The following is a 26,465-nucleotide window of genomic DNA, read 5'->3' on the forward strand; positions in this document are numbered from 1 at the left end:
TGGCTTTATAATGTTTTCATTTTTTTTTGTTGTCATTTCACAACAATGGTGAACGTTGAAGGGAAGAGGTGGATAACACGTTTGCTTGATAATGTTCGCCATACTGTTTCGTCAGTCTTGTATGCAAGACCAGTACGGATCGTGCAACAGCACAGTATATTGTTTGTGATCAACCGTTATCAATATATTTCTCTCCAACGCGCGTCTCTTACAAATGTGCTTTGAGAGAAGCTGTTGTCTGCTCAAACAATATGTATAGAACCACCTAAACACACACACACACATATTCACAAATGGGGGCAAACAGAATTCAGCCCACGTTTTTTTTGTAACAGCTAGAAATAAACAAATCTAAATATAGTTTGCACCAAAGCTTTTTTGTTTGTTAAGGAGTAAAAAAAAAAAAAAAAAAAACAGTACAAACATGTAGCCAAAGGAAGCAATGGCGCGCCTTTCAAACAAGGCTACTGTTTTCAAATGGGCAACATAAAAACCTGATGAAGGAAATTAGTAGAACCACTAATGAAAGGTCGCAGGTCATTTTGTAGTTTCTAGTGCTCTCCCCCGATGGAATACAAGGTGCCTTGTGCTGTAAAATGCTCTGAAACTCCCAACTTCATCTTATCCTGGTTAAGCAAAACAAAGTGGAACTTCCACTGACTGCCACGAACATGCTGTGTATGAGAAAATAATAAAACTTGTGAAGAAGAAGAAGAAGAAGAAGAAGAAGAAGAAGAAGAAGAAGAAGAAGAAGAAGAAGAAGAAACATGCATTCAAAATTGGGAATAAAACGTTTTCTATAAATCTCAGGTGTTCAATGGACCAAAATTAGTTATTTCCTAGATGACCACATGGGGGCGCCTGGCTTCAAATACAAACTAGCACGGGGAAGTGAATTTGTACTGCCTGGGTTACTATAGAAACGTTTCACTCTTAATCGAAATCTGTTCTTTTTGGGGTGGTAGGTTAATGGACAGTAACCATTAACGGTGGTATATGCGGTATTATTCATTTTTTTGTTTCGTTTCTAACGTATTAGACTTGCTGTTTATTATTGAACAATTCGTTTGATTAAATAAAACGTGAATTTGTTAAATATAAGCTATATACAAAAAAAAAAAGATAGGAGCGCAGTGTTGGTCAAAACAGAAGCTTGGGACTGAAAATCAAAATCAAAATCAATTTCTTAATAAAAAAAAATATATATTCAATATATCAGCCCTTCCGTTCAGTGCTAGCTAGGGTTGGCTAGAAGATATGTCAGTTGACGAGAAGGCGGGACGTCCTGATTAAAGGGCAAAGAAAATCGCCCAATGGGAGCGCAGAGATGATCCTTTCATTTAGTCTGGTCTGTCTTGTTTACATGAAGCGTTCAGCTTAGCCTTTTATCAAGAAACATGCAGCAAAAGTAAGTATCGTCTCCGAGTCAGCAAACGGTAGCTTTAATTCAGGATATTCATGGTGTGTCTGTGTGTCTACAGTCGTAGTTAGACTTGCAAATTGGGATTTTCAGGAAAATACTTACTAAAAACGCTCGCAGAAATCATTATTGTGTCGTAAAAAAAAAAAGAAAGATAGACGTATATAAAGTATTTTATGTAAGACAGACCTAGTACTGAAAAGTGATAATATTGCACGTTTATTATAATTTTTTTTTTTTTTTTTTTTTGTGGACTGTTCTGGATGTTTCCCTGGATTTTTCCATTATAGCTATCATGGAATTAAGCCAATAGTTCTGTGTGTGTGTTAATATTGCAATATAATTCGTTTTTCGTTTTCGGATACAGAAAACGCGTATAAAAATTGGCGTAGATAATTATACCAATCAGAATAGCCATACGTTTCCTATGCAATACGCTGTATAAGAGGTTGTCGGTTCTTTCTTAGGATTTGACAGCTGGAGGTGACAGAAACACCATCGTTGAACTGTATTGTCTGTGCAAAACAATACGTTGAGAAGACTGCTGAAATAAGAGGTGGGTTTGATGGCCATGTTATATGCGTAATAAATGCAGAGAGTAGTGGATATAGTTAGCATTGTTACTCATTTACTGCGTGTATAATTTATGGCAAAGCCAAGGTGAACAGAACTTGTAAGATAAGATCACGGCACTCGTAGGTACTTTACTAACGACCTTTTTATTAGTGTATCCATTTCTATTATTATTATTATTATTATTATTATTATTGTGTGTGTGTCTGTCCAGTTCATTCATTATGCGAGCTTTTTCTCCTTAAATGATAGATCGGATAAACTGCGTATTTCATTTATCGACATGGTTTTGTACTAAAGAACACAATGCGATAGTTATGTAATTTATTATCTAATACTGGAGTTTGCAATTTTGCCAATGTAACTTATGTCTGAATCCAGTTTGGGCGTGTTTTAAAATGCTTCTGTTGCCGTTTGGTTATTCATGTAACTGATTTGCAGTAAATGGACAGACAGCAGGCGATTTCATGCATACAGTGTCGGCTATAGTTATCAGCAACTGTAATGTCAAAACTACCCACTGTGTCTATCAGTGTTATATATCGTACTGTTGTAACATATTAATGACGTGATCTGGCAACCCACAAACACTACTCTAATTTATTCATTTCATTATTTATTATTTCGTTGGAACTGTAAATCCAGATTCCATCTGGATGTGCTTGCATTGTTTGTTTTCCCATGATCAAGACCACATTCTAAATTAACATTGTGGGAAGTTTCCAGTTTTTGTAAAAGGCATCGGTGTAATGCAGTAGACTGCAGTGCTGTGTTAAATACCAGTTTTATATGTCATGGTTAACCTGAAACGTTAGGGTATATCCTGGTGTGCCACTCAAACAGCACATTTCAAGTCTTGAGTCGCAACCAGTTCAGGTCACAACTCCAGTACTCTGTGTGTGTGTGTGTGTGTGTGTGTGTGCACCTTTGCAAATTTTAAAATCTATATTTTGATGGTCGCTTATGAAATTCGGAATCTGCAGAACACATTTACTGCTGTCCACATGTTTACATTGTAGTGTTAATCGAACAGGCGTTTCTGATTGGTCTCTTCTTTCAACATTAGCAGGACCACGTGCTATGATAAAAGCCCTTGTGCATGATTGATGATGTGTTTGACAAAATGACTCATGATGAACTAATGTTTGAGCAATCTTGCAGTGTAACATGTCATTTTTACGTGTATTTCAATTGCATTTCAGTTATTAATCTGTCAACCAACTGCATGATAAATCCAGGCTAATCCGGATGATCCTAAGCTTTAAAGTACTGTAAATGCTTCAGGTGAAAGCGCATGATAATAAGGGGGTTATCGCACCCTTCACTAGATTAAAAGGTGACTCTTTTTTTTTTCTTTGCAGTTCTGTTTCCAAAGGTTGAAGTGTCTTTAGGGCCGTGGCAAAAAGAAACATCTCCTGGGAAACAAAAATATTTGTTGTCTGCAGCATGGATTTTGGTGTGTGAGAGTCATAAAGAGCAAAAAAAAAGATGCCATACAGCAACAGAGAACTGGTGAAAGATTTTATAAGCTACAAACTGTCCCAAAAAAACTTAGTGTGGAACCAGGTTAATGGGGACGGTAGGACTGGTAACGCTGGGGTCCTGGATCCGGACACCGAAAGGGACGGGGGCCACGTCAATGGATCCATAAACGGGACGGACAATGGGAGCAGCCTGGTCGGGATCGAGGCAGTGAAGGAGGCCCTGCGAGATTCGGGGGACGAGTTTGAGTTGAGGTACCGTCGGGCGTTCAGCGACCTCTCCTCCCAGCTGCACATCACCCCGGGCACAGCCTACCAAAGCTTCGAGCAGGTGGTGAACGAACTCTTCCGGGACGGGGTGAACTGGGGGCGCGTGGTGGCGCTTTTCGCTTTCGGCGGGGCGTTGTGTGTGGAGAGCGTGGAGAAGGAAATGGGGTCCCTGGTGGGGCGGATAGCAGACTGGATGACTACCTACCTGGACAGCAACATAGAGCCCTGGATACAGAGGCAAGGAGGCTGGGTGAGTGGGCAGCTGTGCACTGTGTACAAATACTCAACTGGGGGCAGGGGGTTCAAAATCATTGATATACTCTGCAACAGAGAGAACAAATTAACCAGGCATATTGAAAAAGCTGTGCAATTGTTTTTTGAATAGTAATCAGAACGTTGGTTCTAGTGAACATGAAATTCAGACTTTTTCTCTTGCTGGGTAATTGCACCCTCTGCATAGTATTTTTCTAGGAGGTTATTTCGACACACCCCAGCTCACCTGAGCTTTGACACGCATGAGTCTTTTGTTGAGTTCAAGTGAAACTAAGACTGTAATGGCTTGTAACCCTGTAATACACTGCTGTGCAATAAAGAGTGTGATTTTTGCCCCCTGTAACAGTGGGAGTCGAGGGAATGGAAAGCTCTTGGCAGCTGGTGAAGTCAGCTCCATCAGTGGCTGCTTGTAAATCAGCTGCTTAGTAATAGCAGGAAGCTGCTTGTTTTTCTCACAGCGTATTCGAAGATATTGGTATTTATGGAATCAAATATTGTAGCTCTGTAGACTTTTCTGCTTGCTTTAGGATAAACGCTACTGTTGAAGGCAATGTCTGGAATTAAATGGATCAATTTGTGCTTCTTGACTTGTTGGTTTATAATCTAATGCATATATCAATATGAATAAGACTTGCAATTGGGATTGGATTTTCTTTTTAATATATTGATTAAAATATATATCCGTAATCTTCCAGCGTCGTATAATGCCAGCGTATGCACCCAAAGGTGGCGCTTTATGTGAAACAGTGCATCAAACCTCAAAATATTATTTTTGAAGCTGTGTAAGAGTGAATGAATGAATGAATCTCCACAGTTGGTCAGATGTTTCCTGTCCTTTGGGGGTGAACCCTGACTTGAGTTTGAAAAGTCTTCCTGCAGCTCAGTGCATCTTGCAGGAAATGTTTGCAGAAATGTAAGTCTTGATTGCGACAAAAAAAGTAGCATTGTAAAGAATTGGGCTCTATTGCGTTCACTTCTCCTAGTAAGCTGCAGTTGGATTTGATCACATTTCAAAAGCGTGTCACTAGAGCCTAGGTAAACCACATTCACTTTTACCATGCATGTGTAGCTGGTGGGGTATATTTTTATTTAATACATTTTGGAATAATAAATCTTTTTATAAATCCTCATTTAATTACTTCATGTTAACAAGGAAGTCTTATTGAGTCATGTGGTAGTTCTGTGGTAATAATTGGAAAAAAATAAGTAGATAAGGGTTTTTTTTTTTTACAGTTTCAGGATTATTCACTGTAAAAGGGAAAATCACTGTGGACTTTTTTTATTTTCGATTTGAGTTATTCGTCTGTTTTAAATTCGTATTGCAGAGGTGTTTTTCAGAGAGATTAGGGATTGCAGTTTACTGTAGCAGACAAATCTGCAGCACCACCCTTGATTGTTTTGTAGTGTGTTGACTTCGATTCCCAATGATTTACTCCTGCTGTCTCTGATTTAGTCTTAAGTAATCCTGTGCTGGATATATTGGCTTTTGCTGAAAAGACTCAATATTATAAATGTCAACAAAAATGCAGTTTTATTGTAAAACTACAGAACAATAAAACATGTTCTTAAAATATTCCAGTTATGCTTATGAGTGAATGACATACTGTATATAACTGAGCTCAGAGGACACTAAATCAACTGATCGATTTATTTTTTTGGGGGCGGGCGGGGGGGCGGTGTGGGGCGGTGTGGGGGGTGGGGGGGAGTCATTTTCTTCCGGCTCTTAAACCGCTTTGGCAGACAGCATATCTTTCTCATGAACATAATACCAGACACAGACGTGGACTCCAATCTGAGAGCACACATCTTCAGTCCTGTGGGGATGCTGGTTTTGATTGCATTTTCATTTTCACTGAGTGCTTTTCAATGCGCTCCTGCTCCAGCTCACTGAAAACATAATCTCACAAAGTAGCTCTTTGGGAGAAGCACGTTTCACTTCCTGGAAATGTCGGCAAGAGCTGTGTGACAGTACACCCCACCCCCCTCGGGCGGTGAATACTCTGAGCTCCCGTCCGCAAGCATGAGATTATTTCATTCTTTAAGGAAACTGTGCCTCGCAGATCTCCCACACAGAGGAAATGCTTGTTTGGAACCTTAAATATTTTTGGATTTAAGGTTGCAAGTGCAGCACACGGTTTAATAGCATTCTACAGCATAAAATAACATCTCGGTAACTAATCAACATGAACAATTATGTGGTTTTGGAATATAAAAGCTGTATTTTGTTACACTGAAATGTGTGTGCGTGGTGGTGTTTTTTTTATTTTTGTATTATTATTTTTAAGCACCAGATGAAACCTACCTTGTTAAAGGAGTGCTGGTAGTATAACATTTTTCTAATCAGTAATCGGCTCGGAGTTGATTTGTTCTCAGGAGAAACTGGTTAATGTTTTATTTCGTAGGAGGGCTGACTAGGGCAGGTATGACTTGAACAGCTTTGAGTTTTGCTTTGTTGTGTATAATTAGATATGTAAGTCATATCAAACAGCCCAACCTGGCAAATTGCATTTTTAGTCTGGGCAGTGTATGGGAGTTTTTAGTTACAGTAACTCAATTTTCATTGTATATGTTTTCTTTAACTTCTGCTTAAACATGTCGTGCTTTAGCAAAGCCTGCTAGAGCCGTCCTGACAGTAACAGTGACTTTCTGAATTGAGAATTGGCTGGAGATGGAACCTTGTTCCAGTGCTGTGCTTGCTGCAGTGTGATGCCAGCAGCGAATAGGGGAAGTCTGAGCACTGCTCGGCACATACACAAATACAGAACCGTTAGCAGATGGCTGCGAAGGGGTTGCAGGTGTACACAGCAAACTGACTCGCTTGCCTTGAGGGTTAAAATGAAGTTGAAATAAAAGAAAGACAACAAAATAATCTGGTTGAAGCATGACATTGTGCTGCCTTGTTACCCCCCCCCCCCCCCGCCCTCCCCAAACAGCTGTTCGTAGATCATGTCTTAAGACAATGGAACAGAACCTGTTTAGTTTGTAGTTTCTTAATGCTTTTGTTAGCATATTCCTGTGTCTGGTTTTTTGCGATTTGCTAATGCTCACTATAGCAGCTCCAAAGAGAAGCTGCAATGCCTACTATTGTTTGGGGGGAAAAGCAAAACCCTATTAAGCTTGATGGCACAAGGAATCTGCTGGGATCTCTATTCTTTCACCCCCGCCCCACCCCTCCCCTCCTACATAACACAACTGAGCGATCTGGTACAGATATGCACTGTGTAAACTGATACAATTGTGCTGAAACCAGGGCACAAGCAAGACCTGTTTTGAATTGAAACCCCTCGTTTTCAAAGCAAGCGTCCTAGCGACAGCGAGTACAACCACAGCAGTTACAGACCTGATTCTGCCATTCACACCATGATACTGTACGCTACAGCTGACCTCCAGTATGTTTCCCAGTGCTCTGGTATTGAGTAGTCTGCTGTGTTTTCAGCATCGGTGGCCCAGCAGTATCTGTTTCTCTTCTTGGTCTTGTCCCAGTTTCACACACCGCGCATCCGTGCAGTTACGTCAGTTGCACACGTGCTTGCTAAGTCATTCAGTCCTATAATTTGCTTTTTATATAAATTTACTGCCATATTGATGACACAAAACTCTTGGCCAATTGCAAAGACACTGCATTTGCTGAATTTGGCACTGTTGCTCATGCAAATGAATGAATTTCAGTCCCACATCCCTGGGGGAAAAAAACAAAAAATAAAAACATGACCTATTGTAGCCTATACGTATCAGAAGTGCTACAGACTGCTGTTCACCCTACCAGGGAGCCCATTTCCTTTTACAAGCTCTGGTTTATTATTGAACTTTCTGGTAACTCTCCTTGGTATGCAGCACAGCCGACCCCTGCGTGTGCAAAGTATTTACAGTGCCTGATAAAGTATTGATTAAACATTGGGACAGGAGCCAGATCTTTTATTTGTAGTAAATGCCTGGCTACCTAAACATTCAAGTTTCATTCATGATTTATTTACCCAATACAGTTCTATGAATATGGCCCAGTTTCACAAACCTGTTTAAACATCGGTATACCCTTGACAGAAGGTACTGGACAATGGACAACCACATTAAGCATTTGCTTTCGAATGCTGTGTCCGATATCTGCAGCTACTCTGAATATTGCAAGCCCATGATAAATCTGCTATGAACTTATTTTGGGTAAACAGGTTTCCCTCCATCGGTGCCTGGATCTCATACTGCTGTTCATTCATTAATGACCTACGGAGAAATCTGGGGTGAAACCTGCAGTATTACTGGTTGAATAACTAAAATAAGTCTGATCAGCTGAGCAGACTTCACAGGGACTGGGTGCAGAGCGAGAGGGATATCCACAATCCTTTTGTTTGTTTTAATTTACAGTTTACAGAGTAGCAAGCAAACAGGCAAGATTTGTCACACATTAACCTATGTTGATTGTGTGTTTAATGTGCCACGAATATATATTCATCGGAAGTTAATATTTAGTACATCTTGCAACATGCATGGGTATATTAATATAAAAACAGTACATACAATGTATATCAGGTTGTTTTTTTAGTTTGTCACTTGGCATTTCCAGGTAAAGTTTGCATTAGTTTTCATATGACAAACACTATTTGAGATTCTGTGCATAAACACACAGACCGTTTCTGATAACCCTTTCGGATCACAAGATTACATCACAAGATCTCACCAGCTGATGCAGTTAAAAAGTCTCTCGTTATATAACAGGGAATGTTTTCTCTTGTCAAGGAGCATCCTTGCTATGTCAAGCAGAAGAGGATTTTGCTGTTTTTCTTCACTATTAATAGAACATCTTTAGTCAGCGGAGTGGAAGGCTCCCTCGCAGGTTTGCTGTACCCTTCAGTTTCTCTGATACTCGCAGAGAACCACTAAGCTGGCTGTTGAAAGTACTGTGCAGGGAGACACGTACTGTACACTGTCGCTCTCTTGAGGGCGTGCAGCTCTACTCTGTTTAACTGTTCAATGATGAAACTGTGCTGGGAGTTGGAGTTAACACATGTTCAGTGTAACCACCCTGCTGTGTGCTGTAGCTTTCCAGTAAACAGAATGCCAGTGTCAGTATGTTGGTGGTCTGGGGTGGCTCATCAAGGCTTACCTGGGAACCCAGGGGGTGACTCAAGGACCGTGTGCAGTCCTTCCAGTTGTACATTTGAAAGCTTTAATTTGAAAACATGTGTGTGTGTGCATGTGAAGGGTCCACGTATCATTCAGATGTGTTACAAATCAACAGTTTATGGGATTATACTCCAATGCAGTCAGAGAGGCTAGCACGTATACTGTGCTCACCATGAAGAGTGTGACAAACAGACAGACTGACACAGTCACTGCATGAGGGGCCGCGTTTTGAACAAGGACCCTAAAGTTCAGTTATGGACCATTCGAATAGGGACCATTCTTTGAACTCTCCTGTGATTCTGCACACAGGTCCCTTTTGTAACCACGGTAAGTAATACACTGTATGATGCATCTGTGCACAGGCTGATGCAGGAGGTTTTGCAGACAGCTGTTGTTTTAACAGAACACTGCGTCAAAAACTGTTTGCAGCTTAAGGTGCTAGTGAAACCCAATGTTGCCACGGCTCCAGTGATGAGCTGGCTTAAGAGACAAACAAGGCAGACAAAAAGCAATTTTAAAAACAAACGTTACTGGAGAAGGGGAAATATGTGGGAATTCCCCGAACCATCCGCTCTGAAAGCACTTTAACTGCAGTGTTTAAATGCAGTGTTCTGTGGTTGTCCAGTGGTTACACTTATCCAGAACTCTTCCTCTTAATACATTAACGAATGTTGGAGGAGGCTGCAGTGCTTGAGGTGGGCAGTTACTCCTGATGCAGGGGGTGGGGGGGGGGGGGATCTGGAATTTACACATCTTGTTTCAGCAGCTGATTTTGTTTCCATTGGTTTGGACGGTAGAGGGAAGTGAAAGTGACGCTGACACCAGGGATTTTTCAGAACTGAATAGAGATAAATTAGTATATAGGATGGACTCTCTGGCAGCCACAGCGCTGTCAATTTCCAGTTGCAGTAATAGGGCTTGCAGAGCAAGCAGGGCGGCACTGATTTGATACACTGCACTGCGGAGATGTTTGGCCATTCTTCAATGATCACATCTTGCTCCAGGAAAAGTAGCTGCTGGTGGGGCAGATTTCCTAAGTTTTTTTCACCAGAATGACCCAAGGAGTCCTCTCTTATGAGACTGTGTCCCTTGTGAAGCATTCTTGGATACGGAAGCTCCTGCCAACAGAGTACCTTCTGTGAAGTCTTGCTCTGCCTTTCCCATCATTGCAGAAACAAATGAGTAAGCTTTGCGAGGGACAGCGAGATTACAAGTGGTACATTACCCCTGTGCTTTCCAGACTTGTTAATGTTAAACCTTAATGCCAGACATCTATTAATCTTATTAATTTCAAATAGAAAGTCAAAAGTACAGACTACAGACTGGCTTCTTTCATTGGGCTGACATTTACAGGGTATTTCCCACCTAGCCCACTCGGTGCATGAATCACTGCTCTCGATAGCTTCTTAGTAATTTGGTTAGGTGATGCAGCGGAGGTATGGTAAACCCGCTTTGCAAAGGTTTATCGGAAGACCAAGACTAAATGTCATTAACCGTTTGTGAACAAAGCAGGTGCTGGAACAGTCTGGTTAGGATCAAGTTTGAACAGCCAAATAAGATAAGATATTTACTAAAAGGGCCAATTTAAATGAGAATGCTTTTTTGGGTTTGCTGTGCATTACCCCTCTTTACCTAAGAACGTGTCTCCATTCTGCTCACTACAGTGCATGCCTCTGTCTCAGCCAGGGCTTTGCCTTCTTTGAACAGGGGCTTGAGATCCACTGATGTTGGGGAAGGTAAAGTAGGAAAGCCTAGGAACCTGTCCTGTAGAGGACAAACATTCCAGCTGAGTACAATGAAGATAAGGCCTGCTGTATTGTATAGGACCCCCTGTACTTGCAATTAATATGAGTGATGATATTGTTTTAAAGCACAATAGAAAATATGTTGGCGATGCAGCAGGTATGACTTGAATCTCCATGCTTTAGTGGCCTGTCCTATTTGGAATTCTGCGTTAGCATTAGCACCGTGCCTGGGATTCGTAGAAACGGCTTTGTCTTCTGTACTTGTGTAGCAGATGGGACAATAGCAGTCCCAGCAGAATTGGCATGGGTCCGCTTGTCCTGTCAGATATCTGGGGATTAAAATCCAATTTCAGAATGCCATTTTGATCCACAGCCAACACACACCCTGCCCCAGGTGTCCACTTGAAAATTGCAGCGTGTGTGTTGTGCATGCAGATTGCTTAGTGCTTTATAGCCTTGTGAGCTAGATGCTCCCCAGTGCCCCGGGGGAGCTGTTTTCCACAAGCCCATTGTTTTGTACCATATGGCAATAATATTTCCTTGCTGACCTGAAGCAAGCATCATCTGCTTGTGTGCGGATGTTTAAACGTAAAGGTGTTAAAATTGTACTAAACTCTACTTTCTCTGGCAGACATTGATCCATCTGTTAATTTTTTTTTTATAGTAACACTTACCTGCCATGTTGTGCATTCTGTTTAGTGGAAATTGCATGTGTGCTAGTAAGAGAGTTCAATGGTGAGTTACTGTGTACCCGTTCCTGTAAGGCTTGGGAGATGGAGTCTTGCACTCTCTAAATAAAGTGAGAAAGCCCAGACAAGATCCCACCAACTGTTTTTGTTGTTTTGCAGAAAGTAAATGCATTTTTTACCATTGAGTGTGGTGGTTAGAGTTGAATTGCACTTTAGTCATTCAGGATTCCTGCTCTGTTAACGGAACAGGCTTGTGCAACACTGCAGCGTCATTGTGGGTGTGCACAGTGTTCCAGGAGCCCCTTGGTCATAGAACGCAGCGTCAGTGGGTTTCACTCCTGATAGTAATTAAGAATGGATTTTTCTAGTGCTGCTGTTTGTTTGATCGATCGTACTCTCTGCCTGGCATCCGCAGGTTTTCATCAGGGAATAAACAAAAAATGAAACCTCTTCCTAAGCTTCCATTTTTGTTTTTTATAGAAAAGTTTAAAAATTGCAAACATGTAGTCTTGAGCAAACTGCATTTTTCTCCCCAGAAGGTTTTGCAACTTTCTTGCAACATATTGCAGTTCTGCTGCAAAGTGCTTGATTATGTTAGTGTTTGAGGAGAACAGTGTTGGCGGTGCAGTGGGTTCATGAATGTTAATGGGGAGTGTGCCAGAGACCTTTGGCAGGGAGTCGTTCATGAAGTCACAGATGAGTGCTGGAAGTGACAGCATTGCACTTAGTAAACCTGACTCAGGAGTGCAGTTTTAACACTGAAAGAGGATTTTTAAAAAAAATAATATATTAACCATACATAAACAGAGTCATTTACTGTAGTCATGGAAACCTTGGGAGTCCGCTGCCAATCAAAATAATTATATCTGTACACCCGGCCTTTTTGCATCCAGAAAAAAAAGGATTTTCCACAGATGGATTATATTAGTTTTACAGCACTGGGAAGTCACCCTGGATTGTGTAACCTACCTGTCCGTGGTTATCCCTGGATTTTTCCTAAGCTATCCAGATGTATTCCCTTTTACTGTTCAGTGCTGTGGGGTATACTGTGCTGTAAGTTGAGAAAATCAACCACCGTGTCCTCTTCTGTAAGACAACCTTCTCATTCACACTTTGAATGGCCAACCTGAATGCGTTCTGTCATCTACTGTAACCCTAATTCATTAAGGTATGGAATGAACTCTTGACCTCACACAGTGTATATTGGTGCCATGACGTCATTTCGCATGCTACCGAGCTGCAACATTTCTGCGAATTACTGTGAAGATTCCGGAGCGTCAGAGTGTTGCTGTGTATTGGGTCATACTATGAGTCGTGTGACATTTTTCCATGTTGGGTGTTTTTTTTTTTTTTTTTTTTTTTTATTCAATTCAACAGTCCTGTCATCATATGAGCTCCTATTCTGCAGTCTGACCCCTGGGTTTTGTTTTTGGAAAGTCATGCTTGAGCACTGGTGAAAGGATATTAATCCTTCTGCTATTAAAGTGCCTCCCTGACCATTGTAATGTATATTCATTTTATTGTTCTACAATCTTTAGGAACTGCTGTTGCTTACTTAGAACTTCCAGAGACAACACTTTAAAGATATTGAGTTTCTCTCACCCCCCCCCCCCCCAAACTGCTAAATGAGGATTTACTATACTGTCATGCAATAGTAGGATTGCATTTTCTTGTCATTTTTGTATTCAGTGATAAATGGTTATACATTTTGTACTTGTTCTATTAAGTAAGTTGTTTTTGGTTTTATTACTGTGATCGCCATTTGTTGGATTTACTGCCCTCCTTGACATCCGTCTTTTTTTATAATGTAACATTCCGGAGTGATGATGAGGAGCATAGTCATCTGCGTTTATTTCCTGTAGTCTGAACAAAGCTCCTTGCCGTCTGTAATCAGCTATCCAGCGGTACCCTTTGCCTTCCATAATACATAGTTGTGAAACAAAGATCTGTCATCAGAATGTTGTCATGGGACCTGGCTGAGATCACACTAATAATCAGGGTGTTGCAGCAGAAACCTGGGAGGAGGCTTTGTCAAAGGCACACCCCACTAGAATAGCTTCATTGTCTAGTGTGGAAGTAAGTCACACACAAATGATGTGGGTGCATTTCCAAGACTGGACCTGGTTAGCTAGTCAGCTGTGTTGAGCTATTTGTCCTGGATTAGGTGATGTGGGTGTATTCCAGCAGGAACTTTATCCTTCAGTAAATACAGTCCACTCCTGTTCTTCTGACATCCGTTTTACTCCAGTACTGCTCACCCATAGCAATTAGGTTTTGCTCCAGTGCTAAGCACTGTAGAGTAGATTGCACTGGAGCAAAAGTGTAGGAAATGTGACTCGAATAGGAATCCTGTTCCACTTCCTGTCTGCTTAGCCGATGACCTCATCACAAAGGGGGATTGGCTGCCCCTCCTGCAGCAGCCTGACTGCTGGAATGAAAACAATCTGGATTCAGCTATGTGCTTTTCACATGAGTTTCTGCCTCACTGCTCAAACCAGCAGGTTAAAAAAACCTAGTCTTTAACCCATACTATACAGGCGTTCCCTCACAATAATGAGGTTAAAAGACATCAAAATGGGCATTTCTTACCTGACCGGCTCTTACCCTGTAAGTGGTCAGTTATCTAGCAGGCTCTCTGTCATGCTTTGATATTAATGCTTAATTAAGGAAGCAGCAGATCTGCCAAAACTATCTTTGTAACTCTCAAGAATCAGTTTCTGTCATTTTCCATTTGACTTTCTAAAATAACCAGCATCAGGTATGATTTCAATAGGAAGAAACAATAGTAGTCAGACCGTATGAAACCTCAAGCTGAACCGGAGGCAGGAAATGCAGTCCAGCTGAAACTCTCAAGGTTTTCTTTTCTTGGGAATTGCATTACACTTTCGTTTCTTACAACTCGCCCTAGCAAATGAAGAGCTGGCCAGAGCTGGTACATGCTGGAATGCAAGGTCTTCATCACATGATGGTGTCACTGCTACAAATAGCAATTCTGAACGCATCTGAACCAACAAGAGCACAGCATGTTCTGTTCTGTTCTGGTAGCGTCAGTTGATACGCAGCCTTTCTCTAGACAGAGAGGCACCACTCCGAAAGGGATCCATTAGAGCTAGACAGCAAAATGGGTCTGACTTCACACCACGTGAATACAAACTGAATATCCGAGGGATCAGCTGGAAAATCACATGAAAGGATGCACTCCTAAACCCTGATGCATGGGAGAGGTTTATAAATCGCAGTGCCCCGTGAAGAAAAATAAAGGATGTTTACACAGATTGCTGTTCAAACATACAGGGTTACACAATGTACGCAATCCCGTTGTTATGTACAGTACTCTGTTATTAAGAAGCTACTATGCAAATAGGCTGCAGTACTTCTAGATAACTCACTGATACCTACAGTAGTAAAAAAAAAGTCACTTGTTTTTGGCAGACAGAGCAAGTGACGGCGAGGTACAACCTAGAGCAATACAGAGAAATACTGAAAGATTAAAAGATACCAGTCTAAGAAGTACAAAATCAGCATCAATCCCTGTTTTGCACTTCTCTAAGTAGAACTTCATTCACTTTCTTTGTGTTTATGTTAGTAAATCTTTTATACTGACTTGGTCTTCTGTATCTGGACTATCTTGGTGCAGAGTGTTATAGTCTGACTGGTAGTGTACATGTGATGTTATTGATTTACTGTATGCATCACCTGCTGTGTGTGTGTGTGTGTGTGTGTGTGTGTGTGTGTGTGTGGATCCTAGTTGGTGCACCAACACACCTTTTATGGGTTCTAATGGTGGAACTGAAATCTCAAGAGCAGGGCTGGCCAAAGCTGGCCCTTTCACTTCTGGTCTTTGTTCCAACCCTGTTCTAAATTGTTTAATTGACCCTGAAGTAGTCGGTTCTCTCATTTTACCTGTTAAACCTGGAGTGGAATGGCCCTCCAGGACCTAGGGTGGTGGTGGTGGTTTCTGCAGAGGAAGTGAAGGGGGTGTTGGTTCCCAGTTCCTGATTGTTTTCTGAGCCTTTTGAGATGGTCCAGCAGGAATTTCCAGTCCCACATTGGGTCAGAGTATTCCATTCTCTTTTGTTCTTGCAATTCATTGTTCTGTTCGTGTGATGTCACTACAGTATTTTCGTGCATTGCCGTACTTTGAACATTTTTGATGACTCGAGTCAAGACTGAATATTTTTCAGGGGGAACATCATCAAATGAACTTTCACCTGGTTAATTCTGGAGGAATTCTTTGCTTGTTTTATATGCAGGGTGTTTGTATTTGGCAGGAAAGGCTCTGCTGTTTACAGTTCTTGTATCTGTTTCAGAGTCTTTGTACCACGCACAATTGTGGAAGGAACAATCTGGCCTCTATTTAATGAAAGGCAGTGAATCAGAATGTGTCAGGGAGGCACAATGAAGGGCACAGAAAACAACATTATTGAGACATTGCAATGCATGTGCTTGCCAAGCTGGAAGGCTCAGGCCAGCATTTGGTTACCTTTTTATGTATTTTTTTTGACCTCCTGCAAAGAGTTTTAATTATTTGTTTTGGGAATACCGCAAAAGAAAATTGACCAAACACAGTAACACATAGCAAAACCCTGACAGTTAATATCCGTGCATACAAACCAAGAGACATGTGTACTATCAATAACTGGTTTAAAAGTATCAGTGTTATACTGAGCTGAAATGCTCCAGGTATAGGTGACAGTTTGATCATACGATGTACAGACTTTTTTTTTTTAAACTTCATGACAAATGGCTGATTCCTGAGTATACCGATTGCCACAGTAGATCATACAGCTGGAAACATCTACATGTACTGAGGCTGCCTGCAATAGAGATTTGACAGCAACCTAAAATATCATATTGTTTCACTTTGTGTGAGCAGCTGAGCCACCCATTGGTTTCCTGAATGAAGAAACCAGGCCGCCTGCACTTCCAGTTTTATTCATTGTGGTACAAAGGTTTCGAAGAACTTCACAGCTGTGCATGTTCATGCAGTTAAAGAACACGCCTGCATTCATGCTGTACCTGTGGCGTTTACACAGTGGAGGGGAGTGACCAGGTGACTAAGGAATAGCTTTGTGCAATACTGTAGCTCTCCTTGTGTGCTTACAACTGAGAACGGTTTCTTCACTCTAGTCTTCTTTTCATGGCATCCTTTCTCTTGAAACTCTTTGAAGATCCGTTGACAATCCGTGTCCTTCTGACCCCAGGTGGTTCTCTACAGGGAGTGTGTGCAGCAGGGAACACGAGTGTAAAACTCAGGTGGGGTCCTCTTACCTGTAACACAGGAAGTGAACTCGTACTGTAGCATTGTGACGGGACAAACAGGCTTCCTCGTGGTCAAAGTGAAAACAAAGTCCGGATGAGAAGTGGTTCAGGACCTGTGTTGAATGCTTGATGATAAAACGAGAAGGCATTTTCTGTTTTAAAGCATGTTCTGTACACTAGTATTAACATGCATGTCCTGTTCGCAAGCATTAAAATGGCTCTTCTGGTAACTTGGCATTACATCTCAGTGACTGAAGAACGTCTGTTCATTTTGACAGCACTTAAATGGGCATTAATAGGAAAACTCCTAATAATAAAACTTTGAATATAAAATTACTGTATCGTAGACAGGCACAAAAACAAACAAACTTCTGTATATAGACACGCATACATGTACCATGTTCAATAGAAAATGCTTGGAGAGTAATTCTTTCAGACGGCCATACTAGGGTTTCTAATTGTACTCTTCTTCAGTGGGATGTGTCTCATTAGAAGTGCTCTCTGTATGACACCACAGGTCTTGAGAAGGCTTTGGGCAGGTCTGGGCAAGTTCAAATGCAGCAGGATTATAAGGACAGCACAGGGACTTTGTCATGATTCACAATTACTGTATCTCTGGACTTGAAAGAAATTAGCTGGAAAAGAGTAGTTATCTTATGTGGTGTGCAGTATGTGAAAATAATTCATGTAACTAAATGTCTGACTAAACATTTGAGCATATTGTTTCTATACAAAAGATCCATAAGAGAACTGGAGATATTCACCAGGAGTATATTATTTTTATTATTATTATTATTATTATTATTAATAAAAGTTAAATTGTAATTGATAAAAATCTCTCAGCTTGTTTTCTTGGCACATGGGTTAATAGTCCATAGCTGTGCAGAAGTACTACTGTGCATGTGGCTTGCAAGCAGTAGACACAGAACTTTAATTTCTAAAAATGGTGGCAGCAAAGTTTAAACAAATAAAAGGTAATCTTGTTTCCAGTGGGAACATGTTGGGACAAGCCTCTCGTTTCCTGATTCGATGCAGAGTTATCTGGTTCCGAATACCATTTATACTCATTCCACTGCAACTACATTTCATTGTGTTCTGCAGGATGTCAAATTGCATCAGATCACGTCATCGTAGAGGAGTGGACTGGGCTTCTTGTAATCTTGTATTTGCATTTCTAGTGTACCATTGACCATTGTTAGATTTAGTGTGCTGGCCTGCTATTTTGATCTGAGTTATACTACTGGAGCGCTCTGCAGTGTTGAGTGCAGTTCTCTTTCCTATACTACTGGAGTGCTCTGCAGTGTTGAGTGCCTCTCTCCTGTAGATTGCTCTGCAGTGTTGAGTGCAGTTCTCTTTCCTATACTACTGGAGTGCTCTGCAGTGTTGAGTGGAGTTCTCTTTCCTGTAGATTGCTCTGCAGTGTTGAGTGCCTTTCTCTTTCCTGTGCTACTAGAGCGCTCTGCAGTGTTGAGTGCCTCTCTCCTATAGATTGCTCTGCAGTGTTGAGTGCCTTTCTCTTTGCTCTGCAGTGTTGAGTGCCTTTCTCTTTCTCTTTCCTATACTACTGGAACGCTCTGCAGTGCTCTTTCCTTGATGACCTGTATACATGTCTTCCATGTTCAAAGAGTTTCCTATCCAAAGCATACAATGTAGACTTTTTATTAATGACTAAATACGTGGGTATTTAGACCACACCCTCTCAACCCATCGTTCTTGCACAGAACATTCTCCCCTTCGTCAAATTAGGAAGTGGCATACATTGCCTTCCATTGATAGTGTGTCATAAAAATAGAAGTAGATCATAAAAGCATTTAAGCGCATCAATATAAAGCTAAAGCCAGTTTAACTGGAAGTGCCGTGGTTAGACGTGTGGCTGGATGTCAGTTTGCTTTGTTTCCCATAACGCACCACAAGCTAGTGCAACACTAGAGGGATGTGGTCAACCTAGATAGAGTCCAGTCAAATGTATACAACAGTGGACCTGAGGCATCTTTTTTTCCGTTTTTATTTCGTTCCTGTGTGTGTGGTTATCCAGTCTTTTGATAACCTGATTGCTATGGAGATTGAACTGTTTTAAAATTCTCCAAACTGACCTGTCAATTTTGTTATTGCTTTGATTTGCTCACACTTTTTTCTCATTTATTCATCTGTTACGATGGCAGAAATGGGGCAAGCGTTGACCTTTTGCCTGGCAGACAATCTTTAAATAGAGCACGTACAAAATATTTTGAATGAGCAAGCTGTCGCAAAATATGATTCATTTACAGCAATTACTGTACACCCGAAATGTGTTTCGGTAGAATCGGGCAAGGCCTTTCTCTTACGCACGCCAGGGAGAGCGGTCATGCTGAAGTGTAGCTGATAAACTGCATGCCGTTTTATCTCTCTTCCAGCACAGTGACATTTCTTGGAAATCCATTTTCTCAGTAATACGAAGAAAACCTCCCGTAATGAGCTTTCTGGACTAAAATTACTCTCGCTATTAGGATTCTGTTATTAGTCTTAATAAAGCCTATCACGTTTTTGTTTATTACCAATTACAAATGCATCAAACCAGTCATTGTTAGGGGCAGATAGTTTGCAAAATAAACTGGAAAAAGCTGTGCTTATACTGACATTAACTGTAATTGTAACACTTACTGTGCATCTCAGTTGTTTAAAAAAATTGGTAAAATGGCCTGCCACAAAGTTTTTTGTGTGTGTTTTAATTAAATGCCCACACGTGATAAATACCACCTTGTCTTCCCACTTCGTTACCAAGCAATGATGCCATTCCAAGACAAAGTTAATGAAGAGGTGCAGCACTGCTGTGACTGTAAGAAACTTATGTGAAACTGGAACACCGCTGGTATCTGATCTGCTGTTTGTCCTTGTTTCTTTACTGCATCTCTAAGAAGTTTCAATCTAATGCCAATGTCGATTTTCATCAGAGGTGTGCTCTTATCCAACAACCATTTCTCATGTAACTTCTGATTGTGTAGATCGGCATTTGCAACAGTTGTTTTAAAGACACCAGCACATTCTGCATGTGGTTGCATGCACCATTACAGAGATAAATGTGGTTCTGTATTTTGACTTTTGCATTGCCGTTTGATGTGGTGCATGTCTCGTATAGTGCCAGCCAGAATTAAAGAGAAGGTCTCGCGCTGGTTTTAATATTGTCAGATGTAACGTGTCCCTTTGCTCTACCCCTAGATAGCTCCAAAACAAGCAGTGCTGAAATCTTCAGCTTTGTTTCCATAGAAACACTGTCTTGGTACCTTGGTAGCATAGAGACTCTGCTGTCTTGGTCTGGGCGGTGTGCAGATTGCAGGGTGGGGCAGATTTTTGCTTGTCAGGTGTTTATTTGTTAAGCTTCAGAAATGGTTGTTTATGTCTGCATTGGTAGCCTTTCTAATCGGTGCTGCAGAAAGTCTGAAGACGTGTTTGTCTGAGGGTTATAGTATTAAATCTTGTGTGTGTTTTGGGAGGCACAGGGTAATAGTTGTGATCCTAAAGGAGTAGGAAATATTAGGAATCCCAGTGATTTAGAATGCATAACAACATAAAGAAAAAAAGGCTATTTTTTGGCCTTCTGAAGTTTAGTAAAAATTGTTAAGTGATTTTGTGTACATAGCCTATTGGTACAGACATCGGTGCACAATGCTTCACTCTTTATATGCTTCCCTACATCATATGCTTGTTTTGTTTAAATGGGAAAATTGGGGGAGGGGGAGATTTTTAAAAGATCTGGGTGTAAACTAAATAAAGCCTTTTAATCGGATGCAATAATTATCTCTGCATATTTGAGATGATTTGCCTTTGAAGACCCTCTCTGTTTTCTCTGAGAACATTCTTAGTAGAAATCACTTAACGGTACACTTGCTTATTGTTTCAACATGTTTCAACATGTCTGGTTCAAAGCAGGAATACAGTTTTGTTTTTTTTGTTTTTTTGTTTTTTTACCAGATAGAACTAATCCATACATTTGAATACAAAGGGCAGTTACCAAGTCACTATGCTGAGGCAGGAATTTACAGATTAATAATAAAATAACAATAGTCTGCTTTTCTTTCTAGTACACTGCACCTAAAATGCAGTAGCAGTAGACTTGAAACCTCAGACTGCAAGATTTCCGCGGAACTGTTTCAGAAAACCCATTTCTCTGCTGTACTTTCTGGGATTTTTCTAACAATACCTGAAAAGTAGTGACTGATGAAAGAGGAATATTTTTAAGAGTGGAGAATGGACTTTCCACTCTCGGCTGTGACTGAGAAAAGCCCTTCTCTGTGTTATCTGAATTGGGTGTGTTATTTCCCCTGCTTTCCCAAGTCTGTGGGGTTGACTGTTTTGTGCCTAGGTGCAGTAATGTAAAGGGCCATGATTAGATAATTGTTTCATTTCCGTTATCTATGCTCAAGGTCCCGTTCCCATAAAGATGAAGTTGAAGGATGCTGGAATTGTATAATTGGACAGACTCAAGGTCTGAGATAGCCGACAGTACTAGCAGCTGCTGTGCTTGTGCACCTACTGTACTCTTCCCCTGGCATATCCGTGCATGTCCGATTTAATAAGCTCTGCAGGGGGAGGAATTCCTGACTTTCATTCATATAAATCTGGCATGGATTCCAGAGGCGCATCCTTATCATGGGGAAGTGTTCCCAGGTCCAGTTTCTAGCAATCTCTTTCCGTTCGTGCAGCCGATTTAACAGTACAGGCCTAAAATGATCATCTTGGGGTTTTATTATATGAACCGTGGATCAATCTATCGAATTCCATTTCTTTATTACTCTATCTTATAGAACTACCCCTAAGAACAGCATGTTTTACATTTAAAACAAAGCTGTAAAATACCACGACAAAGACTTAATAAAAAAAATGGATTGAAGTTGTTTGACTTTCATTTTTTTCTTTTTTATTTAATTTTACTCAATTCAAATTTGAATCTGCACACCATATGTTTTACAGAAACTACAAAGATGTAACGACTTTGCTAAGGTTGTAATCTTGGTTGCGGTGGCTCCTATAAGATGTGGTGTTAAAGATATTCTACTGACGTTTGGTGAAAGAGGGACGACATGTTTATTAAAACTCTTTTTCTCCTTTGCAGGACACCTTTGCTGCGCTCTATGGGAGGGATGCAGCAGCCGAGAGCAGGAGGTCTCAAGAAAGCTTCATGAAGTGGCTGTTCGCTGGAATGACTCTGGCTACCGGTCTCGTCGTCGGCTCCTACATTGTACACAAGCGCTTGTAGAGCTGACGAGACACTCGCCACGCGACAAGGAGAAACACTCAACCAGAACCATGTTGAGCAAATGACTCTGCATCCCCCCCCCCCCCCCCCACACACACACACACACACACAGGTGTCTCTCTGCAATACTAAACTGCTTTGCAAATGACTCTGCATTCCCTCCACACACACAGGTGTCCCTCTGCAATACCAAACTGCTTTGCAAATGTCACATTCCAGCCCCGGTGCTCGGGATCTCCACCTTTTCAATTTTTCTTTTTTTTTTTTTTCTCCCAGGATGGCCTAAATAAAACTTCAACACAACCTAAAAAAAAAAGAAAAAAACATGCCCGGCGGGTGGTTTCCTAAAGCGAGATAGATTTAGAAGTGAGAAAACTGACTTAAAGACTGTGTGAAGGACCAGAAGAGCCTGGCTGGCAATCGCTGCCCGGTTCTTTTCGGACCCTTGTAACTGTCACTGCAGAGCGCAGACTGTTCTAGTTCACTGTGTTTTAATACACGTCACCACTGAGTAACAGCCTGGCCTCCGACGCATGTCATTCCACTACACGCATCTTTGCCAGGCTGGTCAGGACAGGTTGGCTTTTCTTCTTTGTTTTTCTGTTCATCTGACCACATGAAAGAAAGGAGAGAGAACCCATCACATCAGACTTAAACCCTTGACACTGTGTAGTTATAGAAACCGTTCTATTGATCCGATGCTACTGCTGTACTAGTTCAACATTGCGACGCAGAATATGTAAGCATCCATTAAAGTCACAAGGATCTCGCGATTGTTCCTTATCCGTGGGTTAAGACCACAGAGGCTAAACATGTGACTGATGCTTGACTGCTTGAGCATGATTCAGTTGTCTGTTGCTGCTGCTGCACTAATCTCATTTTGATCCGATATTTCCGGTTAGTCAGGCAGCTCTGTTTATGAAAACAGCTACAGTCGCATAAGACTGTGTCATACACTCTCATTGATGCGGATCAGCCAAATCCTTGTGACTTCTGTGTACATCATTGTTTTGTGACACATTCTGCCCATCCTTTCAAAGATTATTATTATTATTATTATTATTATTATTATTATTATTATTATTATTATATATATTTTTTTTTTCATTTACTAAACTTTTAACTGGATTGTTTTCAAATTTAAAAGTTCATTCAATAAATGCAACGAATGTATGTGGAGCAGTCATATTTGCTAAAATGTTGATGTGTTCATCAAATCAAACAATATATATTGTTTTATGAACCCATTTTTTCCTCTAAAATGTAACCATTTCTGCATTCAAATGTTGGATGATAACTTCAGTCATAAATGACGATAACAGGTTTTAATCTACCATTGTTTTTTGAATAGCACACTCTGCCACTCTGTGGTGGAATGTTGTAATAACTGCGATGGCCAACACACTTTCTGCACACCCCTGTAATGTAAGTGGTGACAACACTGTAAGCAAACAGTATGTATGGTCATGTATCTTTAACACACCAGAACGGAGTGCATTTCCAGATGCTTAAGTCAGTTCAGTAATAATATCAAACATCGTGCTGGAGCCGCTTCTGCTAAATTACAATATTTCCTAATTTCTTGGTTACTTTTTCAAACTGTGCTGACTTGTATTTGTCCTAAAACAAAATCAGATGTGTGACTTGGGCAGGTTTTTACTTAACATCATGAATGTATAAGCAACCCTAACCCTGATGCTGAACCCCTGTGCTGTTTGCCAGTGTTCAAACACTGCCTGTAAGGAGGGAACGGGTCCTTGGGTCCCAGGGTTCCTCTGACGGGGCTACTTTTGGGGTAGCTGCCAAGCGTCCACAATATGAAGTGTTTAGTGTTGCTAATAGATGATTAGAACGAGGCATCCTGGGGACTGGAGTTGCCCACCCTGGCTTAAAGCAGCCCTGTATGTAATAGTTATATATTCCATACAACCTAATTGAGAACATGTTGTTTTTTTTTGCTTGAGGTTGTTTCTATGCTGTGTCTTACTTTCAAGTTCTTATGCCAGAATAACCAATGCAGCACTACATTACCTACTGTAGTTGAAAAATTAAACTCAATTTAGTATACTTTCATTAGAATATTTAATAAACAATGTTATTTAAATGTATTATTCCATGTACAGCATATACAATGTTTTCATGTTGCCTTAATTTGTTAATACATGCTTTTTTTTTGAGTGAAAGGGGATTTGTTTGAGCTCTTTCTGCAAGGGAGAGTGTGTATTTATGGGCTTGAATTTGTTCACCTTGGTTAAAGTTCATGTAAATCTTAGAACACAAAAAGGAAAACCTGACTTCTTTTAAAAGCCTTTTAAATTAATTTGCTCAATCAAACCTGTATGGGAGACTACCTGTATAGGACAGCCTCTTTTGTAGTTATTCCCAACTATTGAATCTGAGTATATATCTCTATCACTGTCTGTTTCTAGCTTGAATATATACATGTCAGCTGTATAGAGACAGTAGTTTATAACCTGTATATAACAACACCTGTATATAAAGACTAGCCCCCTTAGTTGTTTTTATAAACAGGTTTGACTCATTTTTTTTTTTCTTTTGTGTGGATCCCTTCCAAAGTTCACCTCTGTAAAATTTAATTTAATTTGGAATTGTGACCAAATACAGTATACTTCTGCAAATTCAAGCCCTGTTATTACCTTATGAAAAAAAAAGTTAATTTAACTTAAATATATATATTTTTGTTGCACAGAAAATAGATTTATCATTTTTGTTAATGTCTGTTATAGCTATTTGGTGAGCTTGAACAGTAGAAAGTAGAAATGAAACACTGCTGTTTGGTGTAAAAGCCCAGCATACAGCATGTTTATGGAAACCCAGATAAAGTGGCCAACATGCATGTATTTCAGTGTATGTAGACTGTAAATACCTGGGCAGGGAACCTCTGCAGAGTTTGCAGAGCAGTCTAGGAAACAGGCAGACAATTGACTGCAGTTTCAAAGCTGCCTTTTCTCCATAAACTTTGATCTGGCTTAACTATATACATGATGTCATCGAACCCTCGGGTCAGTGGCACAACGGTTAGATCAAGATGTTGAGACTGTTTGCAGGCAGAGTTTAGCTGCTCTCTGTTCTCTGTTGATTGTGTAGCTGTAGATGTTCTAGCTGAAGGCAGAGGTTGGTTAGGCACGGGAGGGTTGTAAGTTTATACAACTAACAGAGTGAATGCTGAGCAGTATTTTGCTTACACTTTTGATGTACCACTTGAATCCTAATAAATGGATTGCTCTGTGCTTGCAACCTGAATGGCATTTCTCAATGTTTCACCTGGGTGGCCTTTGCATTCAGAATAGGGGACATTTGGAGAGGTGGGGGGCACAAATAACATTGCTTCATAGAGCTGAAGTGACAACAGCTAGCTGAGAATATATTTAAACAACAAACCTTGTTTTATTGGAATTAACGCACGCATGCACAGGCTGGACTGAAATGAGACACCTAAGACACTGCACAGTTCACACTGAGCATTCATGACAACCATGCTGACCGAGGCACATAGCAACAGCAGGGTCCAGCCATCGCTCGGGATGGAGGAGAAGGATTCTCATTACTTTCAAGACAACCAAGTGAAAAGAAAAGGGCGTGTTGGTGGCAACTAGTCCTGTTTAAAAATACACTTCATTAGAGATTTAAGACGTCCATGTCTTATATTACTATACAATCGAGTGGTAAAAGATTCATTAAAATTTGATCAGTTTTACGTGGGAGTAATTTCCTCCAAGACCGAACGTACAGTAATCAAGCACATGGTAACCCCCCCACACCCCAATACATTTACAGGCAACTAAAAACAGGTTTTGTATTTGTATCAGGCAAGTTCATATTATCATTCACTGGCTTGTTGTGGTAAGGGTGATTTATAATGCAACTGTGTAGTACTAGTTTAATTGTACATGATAGAGGGGGCGTTTGCATGTAAGCACTGTGTTTAACAGGCCGTTCTGCCGTACAGTAAGTGAGTTTATTGAGTTAGAAGACCAAGCTGGAATTTCAGTATTCCCTCCCTTGCTGTGTCTAATAAAGCTTGAGCTGGTATCTACTTCCTTGTGTGCACCTTGTCTGCATTTAGACAGCATCAGTGTTGGAACCACTTCTGTAATTGCGTTACAAAAGGAATATGAGCGCACCCAGGATTTCCTATTAAATTCAAAGTATTAAAACAGGTTGCATCTCATTTTGTTCACTTACAACAGAAGCTGAAGTCAATATCTATCCACACACAGTAAAAACTTGTTTTCCCCCTGCAAAGATTTGTCTCAGTCTTACTATTGCATTTCTCCCTGCCCCATTCGCAGTAGCATAACGGAGGAGCATTGAAGAGGATAGGAATGCTGTCCTTGAGAATGGGTGGAGCGAAGCAAAGTCAAGTAACACATTAACAAG

The 26,465-nt window shown here is 40.7% G+C and overlaps 1 protein-coding gene across 2 annotated transcripts; it reads left to right on the forward strand.

The window, feature by feature from the left end:
• The first annotated feature begins 879 nt into the window (after positions 1–879).
• Positions 880–26,121, forward strand: LOC117420711 (bcl-2-like protein 1). 2 transcript variants are annotated; one of them, XM_034034257.3, is made up of 4 exons: positions 880–1,408; positions 1,888–1,976; positions 3,355–3,994; positions 21,921–26,121. In XM_034034257.3, exons 3-4 carry the CDS (start codon positions 3,482–3,484, stop codon positions 22,062–22,064), a joined length of 657 nt encoding a protein of 218 aa, XP_033890148.2. In that variant the 5' UTR covers positions 880–1,408; positions 1,888–1,976; positions 3,355–3,481; the 3' UTR covers positions 22,065–26,121. The 2 variants fall into 2 exon arrangements, with proteins under 2 accessions (XP_033890148.2, XP_058846808.1); XM_058990825.1 differs by lacking the exon at positions 1,888–1,976.
• Positions 26,122–26,465: the final 344 nt, after the last annotated feature.

This window comes from Acipenser ruthenus, chromosome 18 (genome assembly GCF_902713425.1).
Source record: "Acipenser ruthenus chromosome 18, fAciRut3.2 maternal haplotype, whole genome shotgun sequence".
Taxonomy (NCBI): Eukaryota; Metazoa; Chordata; class Actinopteri; order Acipenseriformes; family Acipenseridae; genus Acipenser; species Acipenser ruthenus.